This window comes from Melospiza melodia, chromosome 6, assembly GCF_035770615.1.
Source record: "Melospiza melodia melodia isolate bMelMel2 chromosome 6, bMelMel2.pri, whole genome shotgun sequence".
Taxonomy (NCBI): domain Eukaryota; kingdom Metazoa; phylum Chordata; class Aves; order Passeriformes; family Passerellidae; genus Melospiza; species Melospiza melodia.
The window spans coordinates 52,287,983-52,312,600 of record NC_086199.1 but is presented as its reverse complement, the minus strand read 5'-3'; the positions used below and the strand labels follow the sequence as shown (position 1 = coordinate 52,312,600).

Below are 24,618 nucleotides of genomic sequence, written 5' to 3'. Positions count from 1 at the left end.
TATCACCTGCTCATACACAAACCACTGCCAAGTTGTAACCAGAAGTTTTGATGGTTTGATCATAACAGTGATTCTTCTTTTATAGGAGCAGCCCCAGTAGCTGGTTGTGCTTCAGGCTTGTCTTACACTGAATTTTCTCTCTGTCTCTTGTAAGGCCAGCCCAGCTGGAAGTGACACCTCACAAGGTTTGGCTGCTTTGCTCTGCAGAGAGCCACTCTGTGGATGTGCTGCTCTGGGGGCTGTTCTGGGGAGCTGGGACCGCTCCTCCTTTTCCCCTCCCACGAGCAGAGCTGGGGCTCTGTTTCAGCCAAGCCAAGAACCACAGCAGGACTGGTGCTGCCCACCATTCCCCTGTGGAGAGGCAGTGGCATTCTGAGCCAAGTGAGGCATCTGGGGCCTCTCTGAGATGGAAGGGAGGGGCAAGAATTTTGAATTCCCCTCATGGCAGTGCTTAGAAGAGACAAATAACAGTAGAGAAGCAGCAAGAGGTGTTTCCTAAACCTCCTCTCAAAAAAGGCATCCTTTTCAACCAGCCTAGGATTGCTTGGCAGGCATAGTGTGGCTTGAGTGCTTTCACTGGGAAAGGGAATGGTTTGGGCGGGAAGAGGTCTTTAAAGCCCATCTGGTCCGAACCCCCTGCAATGAGCAGGGACCTTCAACTAGGTCAGGTTGCTCAGGGCCCTCTCCCATCTGATCTTGAGTGTTTCCAGGGCTGGGGCATCCACCACCTCTGGGAAACCTCTTCCTGCATTTTGCCATCCTCAGCATAGAAAACTTTATCCCTTTACCTAATCTAAATTGACCCTTTTTTAGTTTAAAACTGTTACTCCTTGTCCCATCACAACAGGCTTATGCTCATCTTTCTTACAGGCCCCCTGCAATTATTGAAAAGCCACAACAAGATCTCCAGGAGGCTTTTCTTCTCTAGGCTGGGCAACTTCAACTCTCAAATGTTCCTCATAGGAGTGGTGATGAGAATGGGCATAAACTCATGCTTAACTCCACCTTTACAGGATTGCTGCACTCCAAAATCCAAGTGGCCTTCTAGCAGTTGAGAAATGTATGTGGGAATATGGGGGATGGATTTCTTCTTTACCTTTTTCCACACTGCCTCTGTGCTGGCCAGGTTTGTTGTTAAAGTTCACTCTCTTGTCTGATTCTTCTCACTCATTGCTACTCATGTACAAGAGTTTGTGTTTCTTTCCACCACAATATCACCTTGCTAGCCAATATCCAAAGTGTTTCCGGAGATTCATTAAAAATGTAAATGGAATATGCTTGTGTTGTTTTAATTATGAATCAGATGTTACCTAGGAGTTAACAGGCAGCTTTCTAGGCAATAACAGAGCTGTGAGTTTCTTCAGTGAGAATGTCATGGAGATATCCTTCAATATTTGTGATGTAATTTATATATTCCATTCTATGTATGTATGCTTTGTGGCACTTGGCATTTAATACCCTTAAGATTGCTATTTACCAAATAAAAAATGTGGAGAACTGCCTTAAAATGGGATCAAACATATTGCTGTGTTTGATCAGAATAAAATCCAATTGCTGCCTTTGATCAGAATAAAATCCAATTCTGGTTTTACCATAGTGTAGCTTTGTTGAGTTTGTTGGCAATAATTAATTGGAGTTGAGTACATTTCCTTGGAACCTGTGACTTAATTTTTTTCTTTCTTCTATTGGTCTTGTAAGCCAAAGATTGAAGACTAATCCCCTTCTTAGAGTTACCCCACCACATTATCTCAGGAAGAAAGGATTCAAACCCTCATCTCCAACTCCCAGTGTTTCTCCTTGTCACAATTAATACTTCAGCTGTGAATCTGGCTGAACAAAGTGTCATCCTCTGCTCAGGAAATTTTTAAGATGCTGATTCCAGGGAGCTGGCAAACTCCAGTTCTCTGAGGGAAAACTTTTTATTGGGAGTTGGCAAACTCCAATTCTCTGAGGTAAAACTCTTTATTGGGATGGTTCTTCAGCAAAATTCCAGATGCTTTGTGATCTGTGAGACGCCTTGGGAAAACCAAGGTAAAGAGCTGAAATAGAAAAGAATCCTGTCAAGCTGGCTGTGGTAGGCTACTGAGTTATTGCCAGGAAGAGGATTAGAAAGGCTTTTACAAGTATCAAACTGTGCTTAAATTCATAGTAGGATATATAAATGTATCTCCCAGTGGGTCAGAAAGAATTTTAAACACAGTATCTAGGGCATTTGGCTCCTCCTTTCTTCAATCTGAATTCAGGAATTTCTATTGCTTCCTCTTCTTCCCCAGTCAGCTGGCTTTACCAGAGCACTAAAGCAATGAGAGATGTGGAAGGAAATTAGAATTTTCTCAGTCCCTGAGTTTGCTGAAGTCAGTGACAGAATATGGAACCTGAGACTTAATATCTTAAATCTGTTTTGCTGTAATTTAGCACAGTTCTTCAGTCTTCTTCAGAATTATGACCTATTTTTGTATCTTAAGTTTATATTCACCTGTCTATTATTCCCCTCCCCTTTAATGCCTTGAATCCATGTTTTCTAGACTTCTTATCTATTTTGCTGCCCTCTCCTCTGGATCTTGAGTTGATCCACATTGCCATTAAGCCTGTTACATGCTTTTTGGTGGACACAATACAGTAGGTGAGACCTTCAGGAATGTGAATATAGGAGAGGATACACAAGGTGATGATGGCTGTGATTTCACTCTGGGATCACACTCCGGCTGAGATCTGCTCCAGCTCTTCCTCTGCTGCTTGGTTTTCCTGGCAAGGATGGTCAGGGAAGGGGAGCTGGGCCAGCAGAAATGTTCAAGGTAGAACAACAGCCTTGAGAATAATGACTCAACTCTATTCCATCTCTACCAATTTCTTGAGAATTGGCCTGCATTATTTACCCACTTTCTGCTAAATAAATCAGAATATTTCTGTATGACACTGCTGCTCAGCAGTCCTCTTAATGAGCATTGTGAGATGATCATTTGTAACCCTGAGCCCTGAACTTTCATTAATTTCAGTAGTCAGAGGTACTGCTGATTAAATGAGCTGTTTCCAGGAGAATAAACCTTCCTGCACACAGAGAGAGAGTAATTGACAGCACACCAACATTTCCTGTGTGGCTATTCCAGATGTGAGAGTCTGGTGTGATTTTGCATCTGTTTGTAAGCTTGGGAGCAGCATTGGAAACCTCTGCAAATGTTTCCCATTTTCCATGTGAAACAGCTTTTACAAACCCTTGAAAACATTAAAGTAATGCTAAAAAACAAAGGAAGCATTGTTTGACCTGAAGCATGGCTGTTTCACTTTCCAATGTTGCAAACAACTAAAAAGCTTGGTTATTTTGACCCACTCTATTTAAAATGTTAATTGTGTAATATAAAGTTTAGAGATCTTCTGCCATTCCTAATCTCAATCTTCATTTCTCTTCTTAATTGCACAATTGAACAAGAAATTGTAATGTTTTTAAATTAGCTCTTAGGATCTATTGGGTCTTATGTGAAGGGGAAGGTAGTTCCTTGGACTGGATGAGGTTTATATCCAGCTAGATCTGGCTGGTTCCCAGCAGCATTGCAGAAGTTGCACTTGCAACAAACATTTTTGAAAAATACGTGTTAAATCATCATTATTTTTCCTTTCCTCAGTCCTGCTGTCTGAAGGAAGGCCATGGTTTGGCTGGTCTGGCAAGAAGCAAGGGTTCTTGGTACCTGATGGCCAGGATTTGATAACAAAGGATAAAATTACAATGGAAATCAGACAAGTTTTGTTTAGACAGGAAAGGGAAAATGGCTCAGTTTGCCATGTGGTATCTCATATCATGAAGAATAAACAGTGATGTCTCCTTTAGAATTTTATTGCATATTAACAAATACCATTAATAAAATAAGAAGGTCTCTAGCATTTTAAAGCTGCATAAGGAGCTTTCAGATGATCTAATTTTCTTCCCACTTACCATGGGAGATTGTGTCACATACTCCTCTTTGTGGATTTGTCAGATCTGTCCTAAAAATAGCTATTTCTTTAAAAATAAAAAGTTACCATCTTGCCCCTTAGTTTAAAATGATATTTCAGACATTGCTTTCTTATGGCTAGGAGTCCTCCACTGATTTCTCTTCAAGACTTACTCCTGACAGATAATACTCACTTGTATTGGTGTTCTGCCACTTGTCATTCTTCTTCTTAAATGAAAAAAAACACCCTTTTACACCCTTTTTATTACTTTTTCTAATGAGTTTACATAAAGGAATAACATCTCCTCTTGGCTTTAAATTTGCCAGGCAAAATAAGTGAGGAACACTGCATTTCATAAAACAGATTGTTGGATGTCCTAGTGGTTCTCTTCACTTCTTGCCTTTTTTTTTTAAATTCTTGAGCAGAGCTGAAGAATTGTATTGAGATAAGCATCACTGTGGCTTGTTTCATGGCATTAATAGCTTTATGTTGTTGTTACAAATGCTTCTGTTGATAAATTCTAGATAGCTTTTGCCTTTTTCAACAAAGCTAATCTTCCTTATTCTGTCGTCCTCTGATTGATTAACATGATCTTCATCCTCCCCAGTAATTTCTCACTGGTAATTTCCCTACTTTTAGTAGAAACACTTATTATTGCTAGGCTCTTGAGCAGAACCACAAAGTACATTATATCATTACTTTTCATTCCGTTTCTATTAGGCAAGACTTTTCCTTTCTTTCAGAATGAAATTCCAGTATTTCCTGGCATTGGCAGTGCTTTCCAAAGCTGTACCAGTCTAACCAAGCAAAGCTGTGCCTCCTTTTTCATGTCTTTGATAAAAACACGAGATGAGCTCCGAGGCAAATGTTTAAAGAAATTACCTTCCCCAGTTCTCTTTTTTTTTTTTTTAATCAGTAAGCTTCCATGAACTTTAAGGGTGTTGTTACTCTGTTTTTATTGGTGAGTATACTGAGATGACATGGTTGGAAAAGCTTGGTTCTCCAGGGCAATTTAGTCACTTGTAGTGAGGCTGTGAAGGATGCAATGTCCTACTGTGTGGCCCCTCATTAAATTCTGTAATTGTGTGTCTGTGAATGCTCCTACATTCACATGTACAATGTCGTGGAGGCCGCAAGTTCTGCTTCTGTATGAATCCAATTTATCTACCTTATCAGGGATAGCCAGCCCTGCACTTCATGCTAAAGCCATTGAAACTAACCTCTGAAATAAGCTTTTTTGAGCCCCAGCTAACTGGAGTGCTCCCAGAATCCTGCCCTGGAGTTGGGCTCTTGGGGGCACACCCTTGACCCAGCTGTAGCTGCTGCTGTTGGTCAGAGGCATAGGGCAGAGCATTTCTGTTTGTGCTTGTACGTGGCTTACAGAATGCCTACTAATATTTTTAATCTCAAATTTTTGATTCAGGATTACTCCCTGTGCTGGAGGTGTGGCACATCTCCCCTCCTCCCAGAGCAGGGTCAGGCCAGGGTGATAAACATGGACACAGGTTCCTAGGAGGGTGGTGGGCTGTCTCTCCTGGCCTTCAGGACCAATAATTGTTTAATCCAGGGGTGGCTACACCTCCCTGTCTCTCACATCCTGCTCAAGGATTGAGAGTGATGTTCCTCTCCCCATCCCCAAACAGTCTTTGCAGGATATAAATTCCAATAATATGTCCATCCTTACCAGCAGATCAGTGGCCCAGCCACTGTAGGACTTGAGTGCCCGAATGCTTTCCTTTTTTGCTTTTTTCTCATTTTTAAAACGTTGACAAAAGCCAGTGGGCTGGGAAAAGAGGGTGTTCCTAGTTACCCTGAAGTGTGGTCCTTTCTGTGTGGATGAAATAGCTTGTGGCTGTGGGAGCTGAAGCAGTGAGACATGGAACAGTCTTCAAAGCAAGTTTTACAAGTAGGTTCATTTCAGAGCTGAAATTTGTTATTTATGAGAAGTACTAATACATGGAAATATGTCTTTATCAGCTCTTTGGGGCTGGTCTGAACTGTTATCATCATTTCACACATGCTTTTTGTAACCTAACCATTTGTTCTCATTTTCTCTTTTTTTCTTTCCTGCCACCTTGCTTCCATCTTTCTGCTTCCCAAGAGATTAAAGGGCCAAAATGCTGTGCCCTATACTTACTTCATTATCCACAGAAAGTTTCACAGTATAATTATAATGCAAATAAGAAGCTACTTATATTTAGAAAAGACAAGGCATTTAATTTAGTACCAAATAGCAGGAATGAAAGGTACTCTCTTCTATCTATGAAATTGCTCAGTCTTTTCTGGATAACAAATTTTGTTCAGGCTGCTTAATAGAGTTTCAAGTCATATATTAATTATTAAGCTTGATCCAAGCTGTCATATTTACGAAGTGTTGCTGCCTGGTGTAATTTAATGTCTACTGTCAGGAAATAAATCCATGGAATATAGATTTTAGTCCTGACTAGGCCACTAACTTAAATGACTGGAGGTGCTTCCCTCATCACTCCAGGCTCATTTTTCTGTGTCTGTGAAATGTATATTGCAGCAAGTACCTATAACATGTTGAGTGACAAATTCTCGATGCAGCTAAGTTGGAATTTACTTTTAGAGAAAATGTTTATGTGTCAAAAGATAAGTTTTGGTATGTTTTGTAGTATTTTGTCCTGTAAATCTGAAAATACTTCTAGAAGTTCTTCAGGAATGTGAATATTAAAACTTCATCTTCAGAATTGCTGTTGGTATATATTTCTTTCTTGTCGTGTTGGCTTTTCATGGCTTAACAGTGGTACTAGCACAGATATCAGTGTTAAGCCATGAAATTATAGTACAAATTGGAGAAGCTGTAACAAGTAGTAACAGCCCAAATTATCTTGAGAAACCAAAATTAATTAAAATCCTTTATCTTTGCACAAAGACTGCATACTGTGTTAAGAAGTAATATAAAAAAAGAAAACATGAACGTTTAAAATCATCATAAAATAAATTTTTAAAAGGTAATGATGAGATACATGATTTATCAATCCTTTTAATGTAAGCAGAAGCAGCATTTGACAACCAGTGCTTCAGAATATAGATCAGTTATTTTCTGACATTCCTCAGATATATTTGCAATAAGTTATTGACATAGACAACTGTTTTTCTGTCCTTGTGCTAATGTGTATCAGTAAATTGTCTCTAACTATCAGTATAGTAAATGGTAAGCAATTATAAATCAATGGAGAGCACAAGCTTTAGAGATAAGCTATGCAGAAATAGAGAAAAAGATGAAGTAATTGCATTATGCTGTTCAAAAGCAGAATTTTTTGAGCTGTAGAACCAAAGGGGATGTCTAAAATCAGAAGAAAAATTATATTGAGTTTTGCTGAAAAGGGTGGTGCAGACAAATAAGAAGGTAGTGAATAATGAGAACAATAATGTGTATCTGAGCAATCCAACTGAATAATTTGATGTGAAAGTCTATTCAGTTTTCTTGGAAATGGTAAAAACTGTTTCAAGTTAGAAGGAAAAATTGTCAACTTGATCTTTGTTTCTCAGCAGCTTCAGAGGGAGTCCTCTGTAGAGCTAAGCCAAGAATGTTCTCTGCTCTCCCTCAGCTCTAGTCATGTGTTGGAACTATGAAGCAGAACTAAAAAATTAGGAGAATTATTATCAATAGTGTTATCAATATTATGATATTGGATTTATTTTTAATAGAATTTTCAAGACTGTTAATCTGAAGCCTGAAATTGACTTTCTTGTCTTTTTTTACAAATTTCTCCTCCTCCATAAAAGAATGCAGAACAATGAGTCATTTGCACAAAGTGTGTGAGAAAGTTCGTTACAAGAATGTAAACATAAGAAGGCTTAGAAAAACTTAAAAAATCAGAGACACAGTTCTCCCCAGAGATCCAGGGCTGATCCATGTTCAGTTGAGTGTTCTGATTTCCCTTTCTGCACATCCCAGTGGAGCTGAACATGTGCCCTGTTCTAGAGCCCTGATGAGAAGGCAAATGGTCCCCCAGAGCTGGGAGGGGCTGGGAAGCAGTCTGTGCTCTGGGAGGGATCCGGAGCTGCTCTTGGTGCTGGGGAGCAGAGCCAGGACTCTGCTGTCCAGGGAGGGAATTGGGGATCCCTGTTTTTTGCCATCTTTTGGAAGTGCTTGTTTTGAAATGAGATCAGTAGGATTTGATATTAACCTGTGGAGCCACAATTTACCAGGGGTAGGAGATCGTTCTGTGGACTTGTTCTGATGGGCATCTCATGGCAGGCTCCAGGCCAGCTCTTCTCAAAGCGCCATTTCTTGTCTTCTTGGTGTTTGGCTCAGGATGAGCATGTCCCTCAACTCTACTTTAATCAGAAGGCACCATTTCTTCTCTTCTTGGTGTTTGGCTCAAGATGAGCACGTCTCACAACTCTAATTTAATCAGAAGGCACCTGAGTGATCTTCTTTAGCCCTGTCATTGTTCCCCTGCACAGCATTCTCTGATGGACACACCAAATACCCCTCCCCTGGAAATGTCTGCATTTCAAAAGGTTGCTTTAGAGTTTGTTTCCATCTTGCCTGATAAGAGGTCAGTGACAGTCATGTAATGGTTGGGGTAACTTCAGTGACATATCATCCTGAGAAATTATAGCTGGGTAAACTAGTTTTAAAATATTATAGGTTACTAAGTAATTACTAAAATGCTTTGCACACAGACACACGCATTTATATGTAAGTACATCAAAGCATTTCTTATTAGGGTTGCAGTGGAACAGTTTGACACCTCAACTTTAATACAACAGAGCCAGGAGATGCTTTGATCCAAGTGCCAAACTGCACCTTTGCAACAAACGGGACATGCTTTGATGTAGTAAAAAAAAAAAAAAAAAAAGGAATTTTCATTCAGAATTAAATTTTCTATCCTGACTTTTTGTATTTATTTTTTCTGACATGAGCTGTTTGGAAGGGATTGCATGTCCTTCCTGAAACTGCAGTTCATGGAGCTCAAATGTGATCCTGTATCTGCGCATCAGGATGGGAGCTGCATTAGGGAAAATGGTACCTTTGCAATTGTTATGTCAAGGTGAATGCACAACAGTTTGAAATCAGAAGCTGAACTGGTTTTCACCACCAGATGGTCTCTGGTATTGACACAGCCAGGGTTAGGTGCTTGGAAAACTTCTCTCTGGAAAATTCTGACTTTTAAAGTAGGTCTAATGTTTGTGGTCAAGGACACCTCTCTTTGTCCTTGCCTGTGTAACCATGTGTCAGGAAATAGCTGCTGTACTTTGCTCCAGGGCTGGCAGAGATTGGAAAAGGGATTTCTTTGTACACTGTCTATTATTTTGATGGACTTTAATGGAGAAAGCAATTCTGTTTTTTTAATATTTTTAAAGCATCATAGTGAACTTGAAAAATAAAGACATAAATATTCAGTTCTTCCTAGGAAACCCAGTTCTCATTTAATATTTTCAGTATTCTAACAGGGCTAAAAGAGACGCCTTTGACTAAAAGCAATATAAATGAAGGAAAAGATTATAAAATATGAAAACTCTTAAAGTAGTTCAGAAGATTCTAGTCCCATCTTGGAAATGGAGGAATGTTCCATGTGTGCTTAGGCCAAAAACTCTGTTACATAGGTGTTAGTGGGAAAAAAAAATGAATTCAAAGGAGGTGGTGAATGATCACTGGCAGGTCCAAGAAGCAAGAAACTTGATCAAGGTTTTGCCAGCAGAGCATGTGTGGGTTGTTTGACTTTGAAAGGGTAGGAGTACTTTTCTGGAATAGTCAAAGCAACCAAAAAAGAGGCAGCCTAGGACAAAGCTCAGAGCATGGTATGCAAAATGGCAGAGTTTGTGTTACTGAGTGTATGGAATACTCTTACTTGTGCTAACTTTTCTTTATATTGTCACGTGAACTTTTTATTCTATATCAGAAAATAAAAAGGAAGGAAGAAAGCAGGAAGATATAAAAATGGGTAAAAGAACAATAAAAAGCAGGCTTACCGTAAAATATATCTCCCTTAAAGCACTGTTAGAAACCCTGTTTTCATAGCTTTTAAACTCTTTCCTCTGTCCAAGGCTTCCCACTGGACCATTAAAGAGGCCAAAACAGCCCCATGGCTTACTCTCCATGTCCTGAAGATGAGCCTTTCAAATTTCTGTTCAGCTTTCTGGAAGTGCCTCCCGTGGGTGTGTGGAGCTGCTCCCCACAGCTGGTGAGCTCTGTGCGCTTGTTCCTGCTGCTCCTGCACAAGGAGGGCAGGACACCTCCAGGGGACACAGCTAAACTGGAACTGGGTGGTTTTCCACTCCTGCAGCTCTGAGTGAGCAGCTCTGGTTTGATGGGACTACAGGACATGAAATTACACCATGTAGACATGCAGCTCTTCCAAGGCGAAAAGAGAATTTTTAATTTCTGACTCCAACATTTATAGATTTCCAAAAGTGACAGTGGATTGGAGGGTGACAGTGCCACCTCTCCAATGACACTGGGCAAACCAACAGTTTATTAAATTTTTCTTCTTCTATAAAAGAATGCAAAACAACAAGTTATTTACATAAAGTGTGTAAGAAAGTTCGTTACAAGAATGTAAAGCCTTCAAGAAAGCTTAGAAAAACTTAAAAAATCAGAGTGACAATTTGCCCTCACTATGGACCCTGCTGGATGCAGCAGCTTGGTCCAGAGATCTGACACCCCAGCCAGTCTGAATTAGTCTGAGATTCTGACACCTAATTTACATTTGCAGACCCTTCAGCACAGTTCACTGAGCCTTTCTCATGCAGATTCGTGCTTTGCCAGCTGAGCTAGAGTTGTTCTTACCTTGTTCTAATGAGAGAGCTCATGGCTGGCTGCCTTGAGGTAGTCAGCTAAACCTCTTGTTACAGGGAGTGGAGAGAAGTGGGGGTTTCTGAGCGTGATGCTTCTCCCGAGGAAGCATCTGAAGGAGGTGTTAGATGAATTATAGCCTGAAAGCAACCCAACTCTTCATTGATGATGTGGTTTGGACTAAAATTATTCCTAAACCTGAAAATCTGTAAGACTAAATTTTCAGTTAGTGGAAAATAATGTAGTTTTACTAAGAAAGTATCCATAGGGGTATAATAAATGACCCCATCTTAAAGGAAAATACAAAATTGTTATTTTGACCAGATATTACAGAAAATAAGATATGCATCTAAAAGACTGGTGAATTTTGGGGTAATATGTTTGATAACTGAAGGATAAGTAAAGGCATCTTGTTTTACTGTATTTCATAAATTTGGGTGACAGTCTATAGGATTTCTAAGTTGGCACATTTTAAGAACCAAATAAAATGCACATCTCTCATTTTTCCTTTTCTCTGGTGTTTCACAGTCTGTGAAAAGCTTGTTTTGGAAAGCCAGATGTTTTATATTCTGCTTTGGTCGTCCCAGGTCCTTGCCAGTTGCATGCCACAAGCTTTACTGGTACTTAGTGCTCATCTCTTTCAGAGCCACCATTGTCCTAAGTCACTGTCAGGCAGTAAGCATCGTTTTTACTGGCTCTTGAGTGATTTAAATCTTACAGACTGAGACATATTAGGTGATTTCATGTGGCCCTAAGAGTGATTTGCACTGTCTGTTGCTATTTGTTAGCTGAGGTGGAATTTTCTACCGTGGAACCATTTCCCCTACAACCCTTTTCTTGCTCACATCCTCTGATGGTCGTGGCTGAGCCACCACTGCTGCTGTCCTTGTTCATGACATGAGTCACAGCTGTCACACTGCCTGGAGTAGCTCACCTCACCCAGTCTCTGCTCTGGATCTGTTGTGCAGGATGGAGACCACACTCTCTGAAGAAAGATGCAATTAAGGACAGAAATCGAAAGGGACAGGATAAGTGATCTGTTCACACTGACTTCCCCCCCCCCCCCCGCCCCTTGAAATTAGTCTTGCTCCTAAATGCATAAATATGCATAGGACAGCTGGGATTTTTTTAATGTTTGGGTATTCCCTGTGCTGCAGATCAACCTCATTTCACTGCCAATGAAGCTCTGAAACACAGACTGTGCATATACTTATATCCATATATGAAATCTCTTTGTGAAGTGATGGCATTGTGTATATTCATTCTTTCATCTACATACTGTCTGAAGTGTGTGCGAAGAGCTACTAAAGGGTTTTGTAGTATTAAAAATATTTGCTTGCAGATAAACAGAAATGCAGAGAAATTTTTTAAGATCAAATGTGCTGTTTTTGGGGTGTCCCATGGCAGAAAGGAAATGGTGAATCTGACCCATGTTCTCAGAAGGCTGATTTATTACTTTATGAACTTATATAAAAGAATACCATACTAAAGAATACTGAAGAATAGAGAAAGGATACTTACAGAAGGCTTAACAAGATAATAGTGAAAACTCGCGACTCTTTCCAGAGTCCCGACACAGCCTGACCATGATTGGTCATTAAGTCAAAACAATTCACATGTTGATAAACAATCTCCAACCACGTTCCAAAGCAGCAAAACACAGGAGTAGCAAATGAGATAAAATTGTTTTCCTTTTTCTCTGAGGCTTCTCAGCTTCCCCAGAGAGAAATCCTGAGCAAAGAGATTTTTCACAAAATATGATGGTGACAATTAAACACAGGGACAGTTGTAATACCTGTGTTAGACCCCAAGTAGCTGTTGCTTCTAATCCCAAATTTATTTATCTAGCCAGATTCACCAAGGCTTTCCAGCCACCCCAAGCCCTCAAGCACTAATGCTGAGCCCATGTAGCTGTTTAAGATCCTGCAAAGTTCAAGGTAATCCTCCTAGTGCAGTAAAATCTCATGTTCCAGCTCTTGTAGATACATTTTTTGAGGACACTTCTTCTATAGGTTAGTGCATTTGAAGAGAGTAAATTAGATTGTAGTCTTCAAATTGTAAAAACAACTGCTATGAGGAAGCCCTTCCTTTGGAAATGCTATTGAAAACCATTGAATTCAACTTAGGTATAATAAAACTTTGTTAATTTAATGAAATGAAGGGCACAAAATCAATTTGGATAAATGTGTAGTTTTACTGTGTGGAGGTCTTATTCATGCAGCAAGCAGTGACTGTATCTTCATCATGAATAATTAAACCCCTTTCAGATAGGCAAATAAATAGAGGCTTTTTATATTTTTCTGTTCCTAAAAAAAGATTATGCTATTTAGAAGTATTTTGACATCCAAGGATGAAGGACAATGTAGAAGTGCAATATATATTATTATTATTATTTATTTATTTATTTAATGAGTCCACTGGCTTTCCTTTTAAGATTTTCTACTTATTTCAGTTGCACATTTTTAATTGCTTAGAGAAATGATGTAGTCGTATCTCAGAGTTGGTTTAATTAGAATTATTGATGTCTGAAGCAGCACCCAGGCTGGGGGAACTGGGGTCTGATCAAAGTCACAACTAATGGTTTAGTGAAGTTAAAAATTCAATCTGTAATTAACATTGAAAGAGAAAGCATATGCTTTCAAAAAGCATATACTAAGGAAAAAGTCGCTTTTTATTTATTTGGAAATATTCATTACACTATTTAAAAAGAAGAGTAACAGTAATGACTGAGTGCTTCACCTGGAAGAAACATTGGATGCAACATTGTGCGTTTACAGACGCTGATATACTTCTCTCTCCTTAATTAGGTTTAGAAGTGCATATGAAATAGGAAGTTCACCCTAAGAAAGATTCTAAGACTTTTGGAATTTTGAGTCTTCTTGGGGGAAATCTTTCTAGCTTGATTGAAAGTACATATAAGTGTTTACCATTTTTAAATGTATTACATTGAACAAATAAGTTTAGCACTGGAACAAATTCTGATGTGAGGTGCAGAAGAAAACAGAAGACATTAAGCAGTCAGCATTGTAAAGTCTGCATCAGCTCATTGACTCCTGAGGATGCACAGAACAGTTGAGCATCTGGGATGAATTCTCACCTTCCTTCTGAAGGTGCCAGTGGATATGTTGTGTTGGTTTAGTAAACTTCTGTAGATTTTTTTGCAACATGTTGACTCTGATTATGTAGTGAAGTGCAATGTGGCACTGCTGTGTTGTGAGTCCCCAGGACGAGGTGAGAGATAAGAATTTGACTTCTTCTTCTCAGAAGGCTAATATAGTACGTTATGTTATGTTAGATTAGATTAGATTAGATTAGATTAGATTATGAAAGGAGACATCAGAAAGCTAGAAAGGAATGAATAATAAAAACCCTGACTCCTCAGAGAGTCTGACACAGTTGGCTGTGATTGGTCATTAAGAAAACACAATTCTTATGGAACCAATGAAAGAATCACCTACCACATCTCAAAGCAGCAAAACACAAGGAGAAGCAATCAGATAATTATTATTTACATTTTTCTCTGAGGCTTGTTAACTTCCCAGGAGAAGAAATCCTGGTGAAGGGATTTTTCAGGAAATATCACAGTGACATGGCACTGCCCAGGTTTAACTGGGAAAGAACACTTTTTCTAAGTGTTTCTAACACACTTTTTCTGTGTTTCTCAAACTTCCTGGGTTGTGCATGGAGCTGATGACACCAAAGTGCTTTTTGTGACTGTGCCTGTGGTGTGATAGGGTTGGGAACGTGGGGAAATGGAACTGCGGGGAACACAAGGAGATAGGCAAAGTGCTGCAAGAGTCTTGATTTCTCTTAAGCAGCTCTTTCAGGCTTCTGTAATTTGGTATCATTATGGGGTTTTTTTCTTCACCCTTCTTACTATCAGAAACAAATATATATATATTCCTAAGTGGCTGGGGATCTTCCTTTGATGAGAGCAGTTGCAATTCAGTGTGCTGTATGGAAGATCCACCACAGATTTCATCTTTTTATGAAACTGTGTTCACACATTCTCCAAAAGTATGCATTTTTATCATTTGTACGTTATTGATCAGCCCTTCATGAATCATTTTCATCCCTAATTAAGGATGCAGAGAGCTTTACATTATTCTGCTTATGATTTCAAGAGCTCATTTTATACTGATTGTTTGGGGATTTGCTTCCTTGGGAGAATTTATTACTGTATGAATGAAAATGCTTTTCTGAAGCTGTTAATCAGTTCAAGATTTTAAAAAACTAATTGAGACTATTTCTCATTATTATTAAATTCTCAGGGGTGCTATAGGGTGTGCACACTATTATAATCTAAACCTGTAATTTGGATTTGCTTCGTGTGCCCTTTGGCACAATGGCATACATGGGAATTTCAAGGAGAATGACTGACATTTAGCTACCCCAGCCACAGTGAAGAAAATGTGCTCTTTATTATTTTCTCATCAGCTGCTGCCTCCTGTTAGCAGTGAAATTTTTTTACAAGTGCTGTTTTGATATAGTCATTTATAGAAGGGCTCAAACTAATCAAAAGAACCTCCTACCACTGTGCACTCTTGGGCTGCAATATTATCTTCTCAATGAAATGGGGGAGGACTCATCATGTGAGTTCTAAAATTGGTTGAGGCAAATCACCAAAGAATTTATGGAAGGGAACATCTATTCTCTGTCATGGGATGTTCTAGATAAAATAATAGGCTATCTCTATCACTGATGTTATCACTATGTTCTATCACTGAACTTAACATTTCAAGTGCTGGATGGAGTGATATATTGCTTATGCATTGTACCTAGAGATTGTGCATGATGTCTGATGGCACTGGGTAATAATGCTGAGGCTCATCCATGAAGCTTTTATACACAGAGCAGTGTCACCTGAATGATTCCTTTTGTGCAGTGCACTGGGTTGCAGGCAGTTGCTAAGTTGGGTGGAGGATGCTGTTTGTCAGTGTCCTCTTTTATAAGATGTTTCATTCATCTTTTTGTAGCTCTGATGAAACAATCTGCAGCCTTCAGCCCGTGTAGTTCATCAGTTTTCATTCAAGTGAGCATTCTTTCTGAGGCAGAATCACAGGCTGAGGAATGGCTGAGGCTGGAAGGGACCTCTGGGAGTCACCTTGTCCAACCCCACTGCTCAGCTATGGGCATTTGGAGCCAGGATTACATCCAGATGTTGAGTATCCCCAAGGATGGAGACTGCACAGCTTCTCTAGGCAGCCCCACACTGCAGGGTGTTTATTTATGTCCACATGGGGCTGTAGCTTCCCTGGGCAGCCCCACACTGCAGGGTATTTATTTATGTTCCCATGGGGCTGTAGCCTCCCTGGGCAGCCCCACACTGCAGGATGTTTCCCGGGCAGCCTCACACTGCAGGATGTTTCCTGATGCTCACATGGGCCTGTAGCCTGCTCTGCAGCCACAGGAACTGGACAAATGCCAGCTGGTCACTTTAGGTGTGGCCAGAGGTGACCACAAGTTCTGCCACTCCAGGTTCTCCTCGAAACCCCTGGGTAGTGGTGCCGTCTGCGGCATGGGTGGCGCAGGCCAAAGCGTGCCCATTCCAGTTCTTATGTCCTACATCACCCAGTAATCTTTAGATATGAGAAGAAAAAATTCTTTCAGCTCCATTCTTGTGAAGTGAGATGTATTTGAATGAACCAGGATCTTTCAGTTGCATACTCCAAGTGTGCTGCATACTTAGCATGGAAATCAATGAATATGAGGCTGTGAGAGAGAGATGCACAAAAATGATAAAGACATCACCTTGGACTGTTTAAGTATATAAAGTACTAAAATGAATTTCCATAAATTCGATGTTATATATTAAAAGAATTAATCTTAAAAAATGCTGGTACAACTAGTCTGTGTTATTATTCTGATATTGGTTTAATTCCATTTATTCTTGGTGAGCTCATCATTCTGGATTTACACGTGAGTTTCAAATGATTAAAAATCTTTATACCAGTCCAAAATTACACAATAAAGCATATTACAGCTGTTCTTTAATTATAAAGGATGGTGAGCATACATTTCATCCCTGAAAGCCATATAGTACTATTAAACTGTTTGTGTGGGTTTGATTATTAATGAGTGTGAGTTTCATTCATTATCTTACAAATTAAAAATTTTATGGTTTACCACTGTATCCTCAAAATAGGAAAATGGACCAAAGCCTGTACCATTTATACAGGGAAGACTATTCCTGCCTGAGAAGGAGCTGCAAAGGCCAATATAAATATAAAGCAATTAAAATCAGTCTGTGAAAACAGCCATGACTACTGAAGAGAGAGGAATATGTTATTTGGTGTTAATTGTTTGCCCAGAGTCTCCTAATGAGTTAAAATGAACTTAATTAAAAAGGAGGCTAAATGTCAAGGAAAAATTTCCTAAGCAGTTATTCCAAAGCTTGCTGCTGGCTTCAGGCAGAGGTGGGAGCAGTCTTTATCACCTGAGATACCTAAAGCTGTGACACTAAAAAGTGATGATTAAAAATGCCAGCAGATAGTTCTCAGACAGATGCCTTTCCTGTCCATCCTGGTTTTTAGTATCTCTGTTGTCTTAAGAATGAAGTGGCCCCATGAGGCTGAGCAACAGCCACCAGTCATTATTCAAATATACTTAATTACAGAGTTATCTGTGTTCTCTAAGTTACCATTTGTTTAACAGCTAAATTGCAGTTCCAGCTGGATCCTTGCTATTCCAGGCACACCAGGTTGCAAGCCTGTGACAAGGTTGGACTGTTTTAGCCTCTCCTCCTTGCACTGGGAACATCTAGCAGACTTTAAGGGTGGCTGCTGGTGCTGTATTGTGCTTTGTATTATGCATATAACATTTGCATATGTTTAAAAATACAGGCAGGCCCCTCTTGTAGTGAGCTGTCAAAGCTAATACAGAGATTTAATGATATAAAAACTACAAGGGATAAAAATAAAGGATAAAATTCAGTCTTTATAAAAGTTTATGTGAAACTGAAGAGGTAGGCAGATGGGAGGGTTTGTTGGAGTTTTTTAGAGAGCAAGAGATTTTTTCATCTGTTCTCATCCAAAGTAGTTGTCTTTGCTTTCAGGGTTTATTTGAAATAGTGGAAGGAACCCTGTGCAGCAGGGACACTGTTTGCATAGTGCTGTCAGTGCCATCCCTTTCTTGCTATCTCTGTCTTGTGGAAGTGAGGCTTAGGCTGGAGTAGGAGATGAGAAGAGGCTGTGTTTTAAATATAGCTAATGCCTCAGTTGTGTAGGTGCATTTTCTGGTGTTTTTATGTTGAAAAATGCTATGATGTGGGAAATAAAGCTGAAATGCTCTGGAAGCAATGGAGTCAGCTTTCAAGGTAGAATTTTAATTCAGGAAGCCTGATACCTGGACGATCCTTTATTGTTAGTACACACTTTTCCTGCTTATAGGTCTCCTAGTCAGTGGAAACTAAAGATAAGGAATGTATATTTTTTGCATGAAAAAGAATACAGTAATGGTTTGATGAATAGACACTTTTACAGTAAAGCTCTTCTGTCTCATTGAAACTGTAGATTGCTGGCTGTTACATGACACTGAACAGGCTTCCTTTTAGTATTATCACACAGTGACTTAAATGTGGTGGGGCATTAGAAAAGATTGAATTATTTTAATTTTACTTTTTCACAGGGTTTTGAAGCCATTGTGTTTTATTTTGAGATAAATTATGCTATTTATCTTGTCTGCATAAATACCTATATGAATAATGCAAGAAGCTGCTAAAAGTAAAAATTACAGACCTGTCCTTAAAGGGCAGGATTAATATCTTGCAAGAGCTTATATGAAACCAACTGGTGCCTTTATTCTCCAATGCAAAAATGTGCTATTTATGGGCATTTGCAGAGCCACTATAGTGGAGTATTTCCAGATCCATTAACAGTTGTCCCCTAATGGCAGTCAAATGACTGAGTGGGGAAAAAGCAGGCAACAGGATGGCTTGTATGAGATCTCCTGTTTTACATGGATGTTATAACAAGGCTTGAATGAAAAAAACCTGCAAAAACAGTGTCATGGTGGTAAAAGCAGCATATCTTAGAGCAAGAAATGAAAAATACTACCCTTAATGGAAAGGTAGTGCAGATATTTAGCCAGAGACTGCTGAGGGAAATTAAGATTATGAAACTTTCCACTTCCCAAGGAAACATTAAATTAGTACTTTCTCATGAGCACTCTACTTTTGGCTATCTAGACACTAATGCAGACATGCAGAAAGCCCAGACAAAACTGCCCATCCTGCTGCCGGGAGCACTGAGGGCAAGCAACACCTGCAGCATGGCAGCACACCCAAAAGATGCCCACCAGTTATTTCTTCTGGTCTGTGTGAAGTGACAGAATTTCTGATCAGGTTTTAATGTGCTCCTTTGAAAAAGAATATAATTTCTATACTGTTCTCACTCACAGGTCAGAACTGTACACTTTCATTTCAGCTTAATATACCTTTAAGAAGAAAGTACATATAGCACATTCTGGTAAGCATCTGCACACACAAAATACACAAAAATAGTGTGTATTTCTAACTCAAATTCTATAGCAAAACACCAAACCAGACTTTTATCCTGAGGCAAATATGCAAATATGGTGCTAGAATCTAAAGATGGAAAAGCAATGATGAAGAGAAGTGAATTAATTCTTATTCCCTGAACTGACTCTTATCTCTATCAACATTTCTCTGTGCAGAAAAAATGCTCAAAAAAAGGGTTTTGAGGACTTAGGATGTCCAGCTGGAAATGGTCTATTAACTGAACTAAATAATGTCATGGTGTGTGACACACCATTTTATGAAGCTGTTATTTGCTTTTCCCTCTTGGTATTCTGAGCATCATAAATCTCAATTTCTAAAACATCCACAGTATTTTCCTATTCCCACTGACCCGTGTTTGTACACATGCTGCAAACAAGGATGATAGGAGAAGCTTGCAGAGCTCATCATGGTATTTCCAACCCTTTAAAAAGTGTTTATGTGCAAGGAACAGGAATGTGTTGGAAAAGCAGAGATGCTGTTAAGGGTTTTCCTTGTTGATACAGCTCTTCATGCACGTCCCATCTCATGGTGCTGCTGCTGGTGTGCTCCCAAAGGAATCCTAACCTGCTGCAGAAGCAGAGGGAGAATTGATTCCCCATTCTCCTTCCTGCACCATGCTCCCAGCCTGGATCCAGCATGCAGGAGAAGGCTGGGCTGGGGAGCAAGGAGGAGTGCTGAGCTTAACCTTGGTAGTGGTGAAGTAGAGCTTGAAGAGATTTTTCCTTGTTGCTTCCACACCAATGGTGTCTGAAAATCTGCCAGGGCAGATTTTCCCCAAAAGCCCACATAGCTTCTCTTGTCCTTTGCCCACTGCCCCCAGCCTGTGTAGGACAATGCTGGCATAACCCCACTGCTTTAAGGAGATGAGGAAGTAAAGGAAGAACCTGTAAAACTGAAAGCAAGTCTTCTTTTCCTAGCTCTGCAGGTTGAAGAAATTGGTTAGTGTCTCCCTACAGATCAGGGAACAAAAGCTGGAACAGGTATGGTACTGCCACAGTAAAGTCATCTAGTCTGCAGGGAGTTCTGTGTATTATTTTACTTTTTGACCTAATGGCTCTTCTTCCACTGAGTGAAGTGCTGCCTTAGTAAAGTTTTGGTAGGCTGGCAGACAGGCTTTCTGAAAAGCTGACTGCTAGTCAGTTAGTGCCCTTTGCCATGAGCCTAAATTGTACACTTTTGAAAGGGCTTAAGCTTAGAAATGAACTTCAGGAGCTCTCTATTAATTTTGTAAATTAAAAATGTAAGATTGAACAGATTGAAGCCCAGTATAGGACTGACACAAGAAAGCGGTCTTTAAAGGGAAACATTCTCCAGTCCAACACTGGGAAAGAAAGGAAAGTAAGAGGAGGGATTCATTTGCTATTGACCTGCAGTAGCAAAGTCATTCACTTTCCAAATAGTACTAAACCTGTTTCATCAGCCATGACATGTGAAAAGATCATAGTTATAAATTCCATTTGCTGTAATGAATTGGAAGTGTCTGAGTTTGCAAGCAGCACTCACTGTTGATGGACAGCTACATTCGTGCAGTGTTTTAACACTAAAATTAGCTTCCACAAGGTACAAAGTACAGAAAAGGTGACAGCAATGACAGATCTTAAAGCATTTAAAAATTGACTTTTTTGTTAGATGGGAGCTGAATAAAGCTAGAAATAAATAGTGTTTATGATCCTTTTATGTAGATAACTTGGTTCATGCTTGAGCAAGGGCAAACACGAATCTTGGAAAATGGCATTTTTTAGGTTTCTCAGCCCTATTTCAACAAGAATAAATATTGTTACTGAAATGAGGAAAAATCAAACTTCTCTATGGTATTGCTTGTAAGATGTAAGAAAATGGGATTGTGTTGAAGGGTACTTCATTCAAATCGATTTCCATGTACATCAACATGACTCCAGTGCATTCCATGAAACCATATTGGTGTATGTATTTTGGAAATGGAGATAGAAGCTACATTCTGTGGTTAGTTAATCACCTTAACTCAGTCTTGCATCAGGATCATGAGTCATTTGTCCTTTGATGCTTGTGGAGCTAAATGTTGTTTCCAAACCTATTTTCACCAAGTTTTTTTGGTTTTTTATGCACATTTAAAGTGTGCCAGGAAACAAAATCTCAGTGGATGAAAGTGGGAATTATTTGGGAATAATTTGAGTCTCCTTTTAATTGATAAGTTACCCAGCTGAAAACTGTCCAAAATTAAAAAAAAAAAAAAAAAGCTTGAGCTGAATAGAGGAATGAAAATATAATGGCTTCGTAAATTACCACAAGGTTAGCATATAATTAATTTGCTAATTTTAATTACAACCCTACAAAATGTGCTGAAAAATGCTCAAAGGGGAGAAGCAGCCAGGTGCCAGCCATGATTAGCCAAGGTTACTGGCAATTACGAAGTCTCTATTAAACAGATACAGAAATTTGTTACAGAAATTTGAGAAACCCCTTTCTGATAACATCCCATTTATTGAAACTCAGCAGGGTGTTCATCATGCTGGATCTTTCCATTGCTACAGACTTGCTGTCATTTGCCTCACTCTTTTCCAGCTAAATGTTTTATTGCAGCTGAAACGTGGACTGCTTTTTCTGTTTGTCACACGCTGTTACACTTGTACTGTGTATTTATTTGGATCACATAAACAAAAGAGATTAAACAGGGTTTGTGAAGTGGTCTGAGCACCTTCAATTCCAGAGAGCTGCCAATATCTCAGCTGAATGCTGGAAACACAAATCTTGAAAAAAATGCTTTTTCTTTCCAAGGTGTCCTGGCACATGCAGTTTGTAAAGCAGGAATATTGCTGAAACTGCCTTTTCAGTGGACAGCCTGTTCTGCAGCACTTTAAATGCACAGAGAAATTTAATTTCTGAGGTAAAAAAGCAAACAGAAATCCCCAACACCAAAAACCAAACAAGGAACAAAAAATCTGCACGTTTGCTTTGCATTTTCAGCAAATCATGGTGTAAAAGGATGTCTTGTCTGTAACAGATTACATGATGTATTATTGTTATTTTTTATTGTTGTTCTGTGAGTCACGCTTTAAATGTCTGTTGTTTGGAACTGTAATAAACCTTGATCCATCTATTAAAGGAAATCTTTAAAAAAAAACAAAACTCCAAACCAATAAGATTTTTTTAAAAAAAAAACAAACCTACAGTATTGGTGTCAAAGGAAATTAATTTCCCGGCTGGCTTGTGTTTTTCTCTGAGGCAGATATTGATGAGTGTGCAGAGGGGATCATTGCGTGTCACAGCCATTCTCGCTGTGTTAACCTCCCGGGGTGGTACCACTGTGAGTGCAGAAGCGGTTTCCATGACAATGGAAGCTATTCTCCTGCCGGGGAGTCCTGTGTGGGTAAGCATCCTCAGAGAGCCTTTCTTTTCATCCTTCTGCATGGCCTTCCCGAGGGACTGGGGCGTTCCTGAGCAGGGATCAGGAACCGAGGTGTCTGTCTGTCTGTCAGCACCCCCAGCGAGGAGGGGCGTCCCCAGCCTGACCCACTGCTCTGCTCCCTTTAGCAGAGCAAAGGGCTGGGAAACCTGGAGTAAAAGTGGCCTTGGGGATCATAACTGCCCACAAAAGGGGAAGAGGTGGTTTCCAATTCAAGGTTTCAACCCAGTGATAGAAGAACCTATCTGTGGCATGTCTGTGTTGCTTTGGTTTGCTTGTTCTCCATTTTTCAGCATCTTCATCGTTGATTTTTTAGGATTATACAAATAACATCCAATTCTCTATGCACCACATTTGCAGAATAAGGTCCCAAGAGCATGAACAGAGAGGGATTTTTAATGAGTGCAGAGAGTTTGTAGTGTTTCTATGGGAGGACAAAGGATGGGGCTCCATGAGCAGTTAATGCTGGCTCCTGCAGTCTGTGTGCCCTCGCTGGCTCTAGAGCAATAAAACCATGGTGAAGATGGTTTTATTGGTAATTTTTTATTGGTAATTCTGCCTTTCCCCTGCCTTACAGTTTCCCCATCTTTTCAGTTGTTTGCCTTATACATAATTTATTTCTGTGGTATTTTATCAGGTGAGTTTAAAACTCTTTAGAAGGGACCCCATTTTAACTTCTGTGAGGTAGAAATCAACTGGCTCCCAGTGTTACTGTGTTCTTTCTTTGGCATTTCAGTTACTTCATCTCCAGTCAGTTGTATGAGATTTCTATCAAAGCTCTTTTCCTCCTTTTGTGTTTTTTTTTTTTTATTTTTTTTAATGCTGTAAATTTAATTTATCATGTCCATAACTTCAAAGGGTGTTTTCTATGATTATTATAGATTAATTATGTTATATTAATTATATGTTATATAATTATATGATTATTATAGATTTAATTATAGATTTTTAAAAATCTATAATTAAAATGTAAAAATTGTAACAAAATACATAAATTTACTTGTAAAAACATTACCATCTTTTATGAATTCCAGCTATTAGAAGTCCTTAAGGATAAGGTAGTGTCATAATTAAAAATGCAGAGCAATGATAATGATTTTCAAAGCAATATTTTGTAGATTGTCCAGCTAAGTTAGCTTTTTACACATTGTCCTAAGCTGGTGGGGAGCTCAGTAAAATCACAGAAGTGAACTTCTTCAGAGGGTGTCTGTGTAAAAAATGGCAAATTTGACAGCATTTCAGGATTCCATAGATAAAATAGATGAAAGTCATGTATTTCTAAATGAATTCTCAAATGTTAAGAGTCCTCCTCTGGTTCATTTGAATGTTGTAAAATGAGTGATGAATGGAGCAATGTTGAAAACAGCTTCTTTGTGAGAAGTCAGAGCAACATGACATAACTTTCAGAAGGCCCTGAGGCAGCTGGGGGTCAGAGGCATTTTTATCATTTCTGGTGCTTGTACCACGCACATGGGGAGCCCCATCCCTCGTGCCTCCTGTGCCTGGTTTGGGAAGCAGAAGATCAAGAGCCAGGCTGATGTCACAAGACAGACAGACACGTAGGCAAGACTCTGGCTGACCCCAGGCAGGCTCAGCTCTGGAAAGGTCATCTTTTCTTGCACTGAATCCCTTTTGAAGGGTTGGGCGCTGCGAAAAGGAGCCCCAGATGTGCTGATGGAGACTGGAGAAATAAGATGCCATGCAAACACACTGCCCTCATTTTGACCTGCACAGCATGCTGGAAGTCTGTGAGGTGAGGTGTTGTAAACAGAATGAGAAATTAGTGGGGTTATTTTAATGAAATAGCTTCTCTGAACCATCTGCTGCAGGGTACCAGTGAGGAAGTAAAATAAACCAGTTTGCCTCACCAGTATAATGAAATGAAATAATTTAAAAATTAATTGGAGGATTCTGTTAAGCCATATTGACAAATTCAAACCCTGATGTTTATTTCAAAATGCAACTAAGAATTGGGTAAAACAGCAGAGAGAGAACACTGCAACTTCTAGCTAATATGTC

The 24,618-nt window shown here is 39.4% G+C and overlaps 1 protein-coding gene across 7 annotated transcripts in view; it reads left to right on the top strand.

Annotated features, from left to right (window-relative positions):
* Nucleotides 1–24,618, top strand: part of NELL1 (neural EGFL like 1) — a 275,787-nt gene that overhangs the window by 233,882 nt on the left and 17,287 nt on the right. For 4 of the 7 annotated variants that reach the window (XM_063158163.1, XM_063158162.1, XM_063158161.1 and 1 more), the window contains one exon: nucleotides 22,423–22,563. The exons of the other annotated variants lie outside the window; for them this stretch is intronic. In XM_063158163.1, coding sequence (XP_063014233.1) covers nucleotides 22,423–22,563 — 141 coding nt within the window. The remainder of the gene's footprint in view (nucleotides 1–22,422; nucleotides 22,564–24,618) is intronic. 7 annotated transcript variants of the gene reach the window in all.